Raw genomic sequence first — 12397 nt, 5'->3', positions numbered from 1 at the left:
AATCTTCTCCATACCTTCCTCCCACACTGTGCTGATGGAATAACGTGGTGAAAAATCAAATTTACACAGCTTACCCCTTAACCCAGATGTAGTCATTCAGCTAGATATGTTTTGTGTCACTTACATTTGTTTACTTAGCTTAGCACAAAGTTGTGCTTTGAAACTGAGAAGATGATCACACACTCAGAGCTGAAGAGTTTAAAGATGCTAGGCATGAAAGCATTGAAATACTGAGGTTAATGATTTTAGCAGCTATCGCAGCTGAAGCAAACTACACAGAACCATTAAGAATATAAACTTTTACCTCAGATGTGTTGGTTAAATAATATAAGAACTCCATTATATCCTGTTTACAGATCATTTAAAGGCACAGTGATGGTACAAATGACACAGAACCATTAAGAATAATAACTTTTACCACAGAAGTATGGATAAAGTACTACAAAGATTTCTTTACCTCAGATATTTTTGTAAATTACTATAAAAAAAAGACTCCTACAGAGAAGTTAAAGGCACAGTAATGACACAAACCACACAGAATCCTGTTTACAGATCATTTAAAGGCACAGTGTTGGTACAAACTACACAGGAACATTTTTAATATTGCCTTTTACCTCAGATGTGTTCATAAATAACTATTAAAAGACTCTATTTAGTCCTGTTTATAGATCATTTCAAGGCACAGTGACAGGAGAAACGACATTGACCCAGTATGAATATTATCTTTTACCTCAGATGTGTTTTGTAATTATTATAAAATGATTGTAAATTCCTGTTGTAAATTCCTGTTTATAGATCATTTAAATTCACAGTGACGGTACAAACTACACAGAACCATTTTTAATATGAACTTTTTCCTCCATTAAATCATATTTAAAGATAATTTAAAGGCACAGTGAAGGTACAAACAACACAAACTACATTATTAATATGAACGTTTACCTCGGATATGTTGGTAAACAAGTATTAAAAGACTCTATTAAGTCAGATTTACAGATAATTTAAAGGCACAGTCATGGTACAAACTACACAGGACCATTATTAATATTAACTTTTACCTCAGATGTGTTCATAAATAACTATTAAAAAACTCTATTTATTCCTATTTATAGATCATTTATAGGCACAGTGACAGTAGAAACGACATTGACCCAGTGTGAATATTGACTTTTACCTCAGATGTTTTGGTAAATAAGTAATAAAAGACTCCATTAAGTCATGTTTACAGATAATTTAAAGGCACAGTCATGGTACAAACTACACAAACTAAGTTTTTAATATGAACTTTTACCTCAGATATGTTGGTAAATAGCTTTTAAGGACTCAGTGAAGTCATGTTTGCAAATAATTTAAAGGCACAGTCATGGTACAAACTACACAGAGCCATTTTTAATATGAACTTTTACCTCAGATGTATTGGTATATAAGTAATAAAAGGCTCCATTAAGTCATGTTTAAGATAATTTAAAGGCACAATGATGGTACAAACTACACAGAACCATTTTTAATATGAATTTTTACCTTCCAAAGTGTTAGTAAATGAGTGTAAAAACTCTCTATCAATGAAATTACTGTACACTGTAATTACAATTAGCACTGACCCCTAAATGAACCTCTTTGGGTTCCGACATACTGAGAAATGTGAAACATTTTCAACTTCTGAAGTTGTAACACAAGAGTGGACCAGACGTGTAATCTTTTCATAAAACTTGGTGGCCATGCCAGTATTTGAGTGCAGTGTATCTCTGAAAATAAATTTTATATCATAATTACTCAAATCATCGCATAGATAACAATACGATAACAATTGGCATCATCCACATCTATTCTATCTTTACATCACAATTCTAACTTGGGAGGTGGAGCCAAAGTGCGGACTGACACCAAACAGCACTGATGAGCAAAGTGATTCTGGTTGTCCAAGACGGTGGCCCTTATAACATTCCAGCGTTTAGTTACATGGTCAAGCTTTGTAACATCACTGAAGAACTGGTTGTGGTTTGAGGCAGATATTTAGGAAAAAAGCTGTATTTTGGGTGAAACAGGCTCCTTTTTTGCCAGTGCAAAACTAATATGTCAAGCCTGATGAGCTAGAACTGTATAAATATGTGTTTTGTGTTATCGTGTTTACTGCAGCTTATTCGAACTAAACTGAATCACATCTTTGCAGCAATTCCCTAAAGACACCATCAACGAGGAAGTAGTGGAGCTGCTCCTCCCGTACTTCGACATGGCTGACTACAACATCGAGACAGCGAGGCGAGTGTGTGGAAATGTGGCAGGCCTCTGCTCCTGGACCAAAGCCATGGCCTCCTTTTTCTCCATTAATAAGGAAGTGCTGCCTTTAAAGGTGAGCCAGCGCCCACCATCCATTTCTTATACTCCTTCCCACTCCTCCTTATAACTATTAAAAAGAACAGATGGCTAAAATTACACATGCATGCAGTTTGCTCAGTGCTGTAATGGTGGCTACGAGCTTTCCATTATTTGCTAGACATATATCCTCGTAGTGCATTAAACAAGAAAAATAATTTTTTTATAGATGTGGATGTGTTGTTATATGAAAATAATCAACTTTGGGGTGGTAGGAGTTTCCTGCAATAGCATGTCCCACATCCCAGAAAATTTAAACAAGAACTCTGGTTTCTTTTTTTTTTTTCTAGTTTTCACTACAATATTAAAATCTATTTTGACTTTTATCAGTTTTTTGTATAGTACTGTTAACAGTGGATATTGTTATGGAAATCCAGATGTAGATTTACATCCCTATTAAGCAAGCCAGTGGAGACAGTGTTGAGGAAAAAGTCAGTGAGACTACATAAGGAACAAACCTTCAGAAGAAACAGACTCAAAATGCAACCTGTCCTCTTCTGGGTTAAACCAGTGTGACTTTAACTCGTTATACAGGTGTAGAAGAGAAAAGGCAAACGATACTGAGTGTGTTTACAAGATGTTCAATATGATCACAGAACAGTCTTTATGATTACAGCAGCAAATCTGCAGTATGTAGGCAATATGAGATGATCTATTTCTATACTATTACACTATTTCTGTCACTGTCTCATGACTCATTCTCCTTTTTTTGCATTCTCTTTCAGGCTAATTTGGCGGTGCAGGAGAACAGGTTGGCCATCGCTAATGCGGACCTGCAGAAAGCTCAGGCCGAGCTGGATGAAAAGCAAGCTGAGTTGGACGTGGTGCAGGCAGAGTACGAGAAGGCCCTGATGGAGAAACAGGTATTTATCTACAATCATTTATTTGTAAAGTATTGAGGCTATCCACAAAGATATGGATGCAAATGCCCTTCATATCATATATCTTTTATAACTTTACTGTGCAGGGAAAGCTTGACTTTTTAAAAAAAGATTTATTAGGTTTGTTATACTATATCATAAAGCTGTGATGTCAAACTTTTTAGCTACTTTTCCAACAAAAAAAACCCAACAACAAATAAATCAACTCTTCTCAGGTGCATGTATCATGTGCCAAAGACTTCGTTACATTCCTGCATAAAAATGTCTTGTTGATGGGACGTCTTCACAGCATGTTCTCGAGCAAATTAGACGAGGGTGTTCGTGGGGCATAATCAGGCGCGTTAGCGTCACATTCATTAGCCGATAATTGTGCGATTAGCAGGCGCTGGCTGACTGGTCTCACAGCATTGATTGAAATTAAGCGTATTTGCACTTCAGGGAGCAGAAGTTGTCTTTTGTGAAAGAACAAACACTGAATTTGAAATTGAATCTTCTCTGTGATTATTGAAGGCGCCCGATTGAACCAAGCTAATCGCTAATTATCAAAATCATGCTCATTATCTATAGCAGGTGTTGTTTAGGTAATTTTCTAGTAGAAAAGTTTGTTGTTTTGAGTTTTGCACAGGCACTTCGAAGCTGATGTAGCTTACATGTGAGGGAAGCTTATGACCACCAGCTTAGCATATAAGGAATAAAACATGATGGGCTATGCCCGTGTAAGATTATAAACAACGTTATTTGGCGCATTAACCATACACATCCCTGTGAATGAGTTGTTACTATGGAACGAGTGAATTATAAACCGGTGATTTTCCTTGCAACTGGAACTACCATCAGCTCTGCTGTAATAGAAAATGAATCAACACCTTCTGACCAATCAAATTTGAGAACTTGAAATTTGAAATAATCACATACTTGCCTCCAACCATGTCAGGGGGGCATGGCTTAAAACGTGACGTTGGAATTGTATGTTAGAAATAGTTTGAATGATGATATATCTCTGATATTTTATAAAAACAATCCATATTTACGTGCAAATAGTGTTACTGGACCAAATGATATCTTTTGACGTTAGAGTGTGATGATTTAGGTACGCAAAGCTAAACTGATCGTTATAAGCGTTGTTATTTGTTAGCTAACGTATTAGAATGTTATAGTCTGTGATACAAATTTGTCTTTTTGACTCGTAGACGTTGCTGGAGGATGCAGAACGTTGCAGACACAAGATGCAGACGGCTTCCAGTCTGATCAGTGGCCTGGCTGGTGAAAAAGCTCGCTGGACCGAACAGAGCAAGGAGTTTGCTGCTCAGACAAAGAGACTCGTCGGTGCGTTTTTCATTTAGCAGCAGTTCCCTCAATCGTCTAATTTGTAGTAAGAGACTGGAAGCTCGCCAAAGTCTTAAAGTCTTAAAGGTCTAAACGGAGCTGTGCATCATAAGGGCTAGGATTTGTTGCTAGCAATGAATGTCAAGTCCATTAGATTTCTTAAAAGTAATAAATATAGGATTTTATTAATTAACTGTAGGTGTTAGGAGTGAGGGACTGCAATGAAATATAGTAAACCAGAAGAAATTGGCAAATGAGTGAGTGAATATATTGAACACATTCAATCAATGATAACTGAATGCATTTTACAAATGAATATTTGTGTGCATTTATTTTAAGCATTCTTTCCAGATATATATATATATATATATATATATATATATATATATATATATATATATATATATCGATTTTTATTTTATGACTTCTACATTATTGTAACATTTTAGAATTCCAAACATTAGTTTTTCAGGACAAAATTAAATGTTACAGAAAAATGTTTGTATGTCGGTACAGAAAGCAGCAGATTACATAAGAGACACTTTTCAGACAAAAAAACATAATGAAGGCTGCTGGGTTTTGCTGCAAAAAATAAGAAGCAAGTGTGACAGTCAAAGTCTCCAGAAGAACTGTGGCTGCTTCTGCAAGATGCTCAGTAACACTAACACAGTAACAGTAACACAGCTCATTTCCTTATAAAACTGCACACACTGTACCTGAGACTACTATTTTTTTTTTTTTAAAGCGAAGGATCGTCACACCAAATATTGACTTTGTTTCATTTATTACTGTTTACTGCTCTTTATAGTATTTTTTTAAATTTAATTTTTAAACATTTAATTTCATTATTTTTGAAGGCATCTTTGCTCTACAGCATTTCCTTGCATGTGCTTAAGACTGTACTGCACAGTTCTGTATGTGTGTGTGTGTAATTGAAAAAAAAAAATCATTTTATACTTAACAGTGTAATCTATATATAAAATTGCTGTACTTGATTACCAATTATATGATTTGTATAGGCGATTAATCCTGGTACACATTAGTGAGTCTTCATGAATATATGTACACAACCTCAGGAACATATCAAGGATATGAATGTTCTTTTTTTCCCAATTAACTGGATTTTCTTAAATACACACGTCTTGTTTAATGCTCCAAAGAACGATTTACAGATAAATTCACTTTAATAAATGAGGCCCAATATGAGTAACCTTTCTTTTGAAGGGTGGCAATAATTCCTGAATTGACTGTATTATGGTATCGCAGTAAAGCAAACAGGATTTCAGATATATTTTTTAGTTTTAATTAATCTAATTTTAACAAATAAGGATCAGCTGTTAAATTTTGAATTTGTTTTCTTTTTTATAACTGATAAAATACACACAGTTCTTGTGTTTTTTTTTTGACCTCATATTTTTGTGTGTATCTTGTTTTCATCAGGAGACGTTTTGCTGGCCACAGCCTTCCTCTCCTACTCCGGCCCATTCAATCAAGAGTTTCGCAACCTCCTGCTGGGTGACTGGCAAAAGGAGATGAGGACACGGCACATTCCCTTTGGCATTAACCTGAACCTGACCGAGATGCTGATCGACGCACCGACCATCAGCGAGTGGAACCTGCAGGGCCTCCCTAACGATGATCTGTCCATCCAAAACGGCATAATCGTGGCTAAAGCAGCTCGATTTCCACTGCTTATCGACCCACAGACGCAGGGCAAGACCTGGATCAAGAATAAAGAGGCCAAGAACGAACTTCAGGTGAGGGAAAGGACAACTCATCCCAAGGAGACTCTTTAGTCATGATATTTTAACCCCTTGTATACGTGTATGGGGTTAGATGAAATGGATGTAAAAGTTAACCTGACTTTATGTGATCAGCCTCATTTATCAGTCTTTAAGTAAAGTTGTGGTTTTAATATACCGAACAAAAAATTCCTGCCACATTTAAGTTTCTCTAAGACTGATTTTCTTCATACTCACAGGATAAATGACAATCAGCCTGAAATTATCAAGCGTGTTCACAGCATAGCTGATTTACACTTAGTAACACCCACAATACTCCATAAAAGGCAAAGTTCACAGATAGCTGAAAATGACAAAATGACAACTAAACGGTCAAAGAGCACCTCTTATCAGTGTGCGCTAAATCTTCCAGTAATTCAGCTCAGCCACTGCAGAGCATCACCATACCATAGCATAGACACCCACTAACTCTTCCTACTTTTATGGAGCTTTCAGAAGATATGACCATTTTTCAGAATGAACTGGATTTCGATGAGTACCACATTTCTTGCCCCTGGAAATGATTTATGCATAAGTTTGTATGCAGCTTGATAAATGAGGCCCATTATTAGCAATTACTGAAAGTTACTTACGGACTGTTCAGATGATACTTGCTAATAGATGACTGTTCTATTTGCTAAAACATCTTACGCTCTTATATTACTTACGCAATGGTCATGTGGGCTAATTCACCGACATACCCAAGCACCCACCTAAAGCTTGCTAGAGCTTACTAAAGCTAGGTAGAGTCCCTCACTCTGTTACTTTGCCATACATCACATAGCCACACGAAAGCCACCTAGCCATTCCCTCAAAACATTTGTTACAATAGTTGTTTGAGGTTATTTATTTTTGTACCAAAACAAAATGTAATATTAGCGAATTTGAATACAAGTTGTACAAGTAAGAATATAAATGAATAGAATATTAATATATAGTCTGGTCTACATGCCCATTTCCTGTTCATTGCAATGTGGAACATAGGTATAAGAAAAACTCGAAGCTTTTCAAAGTTTCCTCTAATAAATCTCATTCATCATTCTCGATGGTCTCTTGCATTCCCAAAGGTCCACTTTTGCTCGGCCGCATTCAGAGGTCAAGCTTGTCTTTGAATGGCCGAGAGTCCTTGCATAAATACAGCCTATCCTTCCTTGTCTCTGGTAATAGCTTCTTCTGGGTAAAAGTACTTAAGCCTTGTGTTGTCGCAGATCACGTCTCTGAATCACAAGTACTTCAGGAACCACCTGGAGGACAGCCTGTCTCTGGGGCGCCCTTTGCTGATAGAGGACGTGGGCGAAGAGCTCGATCCCGCTCTGGACAATGTGCTGGAGAAGAACTTCATTAAGACGGGCACTACATACAAGGTAATACACTAGTAAATGTAGTGTATAACAATGAAAAGTGCACTGAACATAATAAAAGAATAACTTTAACATTTATTAATATGTTCACTAATCAGTAGCCTTCAGTACTTTATTGAAACAATGTAGAAATACAGATGTCTCAGACTAGCCACACATAAACATCTTCAAGCCTTATACCCTAACATTAACAGTATATCTTTTAATGTTTTATCTTTTAATGTTTTCTTAATCAAACACCCTTTTGTTCCACCACATTCTAGCAGGAAAGGGCCCCTGTCTAGTCCAAAGGGGCTTTTATAACAAATGTTTTTAAGAAATTGTTATAACAAATGCTTTTATTTTACAATTTTGTGTAGCTGCGCTACTGAATCTAGCCGAACTGATAAGTATAACTGGGTCTCATCAGCATAGAAGTGAAATCCAAAATTATTTTCATGTCCTAGTGGAGAACAATAGAGGGCCTAAAAGAGAACCTTGTGGGACGCCATATTGCAGAAACAAATCTGTGATAGATAGGATTTGTCATCAGGGTCAACCCTGATGAAGGAATATTTAAACAAATGTAATCTATACAAAGATATGCACTGGGGTTGACAAATGAGTAACCCGGGTGCTCAGGATCAGCAGATTTTGCATCCAGGTTATTAGTTTTATATTATAGACAAGTAGGTTCGCCTAGCAAAAGCAAAAAAAAAAAAAAAACAGAAAATACTGCTTATTGACTTTTTTAAACAGACGTTTATTTGGTATATAGCTATGTTTAAACCTTATTGCTCACTGCTATAACTATACTACACTCTCCTCATTCCCAATCCCACCACCTGCTGCACCACACACATCGGCTAAAGTGTGATCTGGCAGTTGGTAAAATGATTTTTGGATTAGGTGGATTAGTCAGCATTAATGACAGACAAACTTTTCAGAATCAGGGGAATGCATGTATGTAGAAACACGATCTAAAACAAGCGAAATATAATAAGTGCTCTGCATAGCCCTCGTACATACTGTAACTCTCCTGCTAGCACAATTTAAAGTCACCTGGTGATTAAACTTATTGAGAGGAAATAAAGTCGGCAGTAAGACTCGAATAATATCTTTAATGTGTGATTCGAGGACCTTAAATACTTGTGCATTTCACTTAGTTTGTATTAATGCACTTACTAGCTAACTAGCTCTCCATACGTTATTATAATACTGTAGCTGCCAATTTTAGCCTTGTCAGTTATGTTTCCGGGTAACAACAATGTGGGACTGGGAATCACATTAGAGCTTTTACTTGCACAGGGACTAGCTAAAGGATTTATGATATGCAAATATGTAATCTTAAAATTTTGGCTACTACCATAGCCAACACTCTACTGCTAGCTTGATCTCCCTGTCAACAGCTGCAGCTTCTGGTAGTTATACACAATACACATAACAGGAATTTTACTTTCTTTTTCTGTATATATATATATATATATATAACCATTTCTTTTTGAAACCTAAAAAGCTAGCTACAGGCAACTGCTAATGGTCATGGAACGCTAACAAGACAACCTCGGGAGACATTACTGATTTTTTTGTCTACTAGCATACAGACCTGCTTGGCTTAATAATAAAATAATAGAGTAAATATCCATAATTTCAGCTTTGAGTGAGTTCTAGCACCAGCAGAGGCTGTGATTGCATCTTTGCCACACTCCTGTTTTTTTTTTTTGTTTTTTTTTTTGTCTATTTGTGGAGTGTGAAATTACACATCAGCATGTTTGAGCAATCAGAAATGCAAATGTGGATAAATGCGGCCTGCAACTCAAAACAAAAGAAAATAAAAGAGAGAAGAAAAGCTCCAGAAAAAGATGAGTGAATGAGCAAGTGAGAAGCAGTGAACCAGTTCTCCCAGGGCGCCTCATTATCAGATCTCTCAGTTCTGTGTTTCGGAGCTGGAAATAACGAGCCGACGGCACCATCCGGAGCTCTGACAGGTTTCACTCGCAGCTCTGTTAACATGGAGGTGCAAACACCTGATCTCCAGCTTTAATAACAGATCCAAGGATGAGAAGACAGTGCCGTTTTTTGCGCCGTCACACCGTGTTATCGTCACTCTACGTCTCATAACAAGCTATTTTTTTATCCAGACGAAACACCATTGCCATTCACACCTTTGTTTTTGATTTTTTTTGTTTGATATTTATGATTTGCACTTGTCCTAAGAGCAAATAAAAAGACATAACAGAAGAACCGCTTTTATTTCACAGTATATTAAAGACTAATACAACTTTTCCATCAAGCAAGAATTATTTAAAAGTGAGACAAATCTGCTTTTTTTATGAATATCGTTGATTAAGTTAATGTGGTCCTGCATGTGTAATGAGTTTCTACTGGTTTCTTTTAAAAGGTAAAAGTTGGCGATAAGGAGGTGGACGTGATGAACGGGTTCCGACTTTACGTGACGACCAAGTTGCCCAATCCAGCGTACACTCCGGAGATCAGCGCCCGCACGGCGATCATCGACTTCACAGTCACTATGCGAGGTCTGGAGGAGCAGCTGCTCGGCCGCGTCATCCTCACGGAGAAACAGGTGCACTTCGTTCGTTTATACACGCATTACATCTGGCGTCTTCGTGTTTTCAGATGAGTCTATAGAAACAAAAGTTATAAAACTTTTTCAGCAGTAGTGTAAATAGGAAAAATATATTTGTCCTGAAGTCCTTCCCGTGTCACAAACTTTACTGATTGTTGCAAAGTGCTGACACTGGAGACTCCTTCCGCAGATGTTAACTAAGTGTTAACTAAATTGACGAGACGAGTTTAAGGTTATAGGGTGAGGTTAGCATTCATACCTTTCCTTACTACACATTATAGTGGATGAAATCCAAGCACATAACGCTTGCTAGTTTGAATTTGTGCAAATTTCTCATGAGGGCAGTTAGATTTTTTTTTTCCTTAAAGTAACTCTAAGAGGCAGATAGCCTTTGTACAAAATTATTATGGTTTCTGTACAAAATATTATCTGTTATATTGGATTTTAAAATTTTTTAAAGCGGATTAACAAAAGAATGCAAAGGGAAAAATCCTAAAGAAGTATAACTTAAAATTTTCTGTTATATTTAGTATTGGTATATTCTTAAATAAAGTAAGAAATACGGTTAATGAAGTAGTTTCTACTTCTGGTGATGACTTTTACGTGATTGACTACATCTGGGATGGAACACAATGTTTGTGCATATATTAATGAGAAATGATGGTTTTAGAAATACAACTCACAAAATTATAGTTAGTTATATTTTATAGATGTTGCAATGACAGTAGTTCTTCATAGTGGAATTTTTGGAGCCAACAGTACATCCGAATGTCTCAGATTATCACTTGTACATTGGGAAGCATAAGACAGATCATAAAGTATATTTTGTTATTGTCATTATTCACTAAAACAGAGAAAAGAGGCATTGTACCTGCCAAATCTGGCCCAATGAGTAACACTTCTCATTATGCAGTTTCATATCATTTTAATTAAACAGTACAATGCCCATTTTGTTAAAATTACAGGGCTGCTTTAAACTTGACAACCACTTTAATAACCTTCCTGTCACCAGCACAGACTTGTGATGATAATATCTTTGAATAGCCACTTGAGAAGTGGGCACTGTATTCTGGCAGAAACACACACAGTTAGTTTTACAATGACTTTACTTCACAGATGGCTAGGAAATTTTTTATGGAAAAATTTTGATCCAAACTCTGAAAGGGTCCTGAACAGAGTCAGGTTAATAATGAAATATTCATATCAGGATACAAACTGTAACATATGATTAGAAACAGGACACATGTGCCTCTAGTCAGCATGGGCTTTGTTGTGGGCAATCCAAGAATCATAGACATCATTTAATGCCCATGTAGGCAATATTAAAGAAAGATAATCAATATTCAGAAAGGCACTAGTCGGAAAACCAGAAAACAACAGACAAGAAACAATGCTCAGAAATGCACAATATGATTGGCAAGACTTTGCAAAGAGAAATGGAGAAAACAGTATATAAAAATCGAAACTAATGGGGGCTGAACACAGAATAGGTGCACACATTAGGAAAACAAACAGTGATGAGATGGCTGGGGTCAGGGATAGAAGCAAAACAACATGGCTATAATATATACAAAAGCGCATGGAGAAAGAAAAACAAATACAAGCAGTGCTCCCAGCCACCTGTCACCTGTCTGTAAGTGAAGTACTTTAGATCCAGTCATGCAAAAACTTGGAAGTTAAAAAAAAGAGCAATATATAAATGCATATAGTGCTTTATTATAAGTGGAGTTTCAATGTTTCATACTTTCAATCATTGAATTAGAGCATCAGCAAAAATATCTACTATCAGTTTCAGTATTCAGCTTTGAAACACATTTGTGGAAAACCTTTTTACGCCAGTTCATTTGCTCCTCGTTTTCCAATTTGGAATAGAATTGAAGTGCCATTCAAAGCACATTCCATCCAAATTTCTGCCACCAGGGAATAAAAGAACCGGCACTGATTGTAATTTTCACACCCATTGTAATGAGAGCACCACAATAAACTTCAGTGCATGCTGAAATCTATGTCTACAGATGCTATAGATTATTATCTCAGGTGATTTTCGATAAAAATTAAAATGACCGTTAGAGGATGAATACAGGGAGGATGAATATAGTGAACCCTCTT

At 36.4% G+C, this 12397-nt stretch overlaps 1 protein-coding gene across 3 annotated transcripts in view; it reads left to right on the top strand.

Annotated features, from left to right (window-relative positions):
- Nucleotides 1-12397, top strand: part of dnah5 (dynein, axonemal, heavy chain 5) — a 112156-nt gene that overhangs the window by 81294 nt on the left and 18465 nt on the right. For all 3 annotated transcript variants that reach the window (XM_053237103.1, XM_053237099.1, XM_053237095.1), the window contains 6 exons: nt 2171-2350; nt 3099-3236; nt 4445-4580; nt 6021-6337; nt 7570-7725; nt 10103-10285. In XM_053237103.1, coding sequence (XP_053093078.1) covers nt 2171-2350; nt 3099-3236; nt 4445-4580; nt 6021-6337; nt 7570-7725; nt 10103-10285 — 1110 coding nt within the window. The remainder of the gene's footprint in view (nt 1-2170; nt 2351-3098; nt 3237-4444; nt 4581-6020; nt 6338-7569; nt 7726-10102; nt 10286-12397) is intronic.

This window comes from Pangasianodon hypophthalmus, chromosome 1 (assembly GCF_027358585.1).
Source record: "Pangasianodon hypophthalmus isolate fPanHyp1 chromosome 1, fPanHyp1.pri, whole genome shotgun sequence".
Classification (NCBI taxonomy): Eukaryota; Metazoa; Chordata; class Actinopteri; order Siluriformes; family Pangasiidae; genus Pangasianodon; species Pangasianodon hypophthalmus.
The sequence above is the reverse complement of the archived record's forward strand: the minus strand, read 5'-3'. Positions and strand labels throughout refer to the sequence as shown.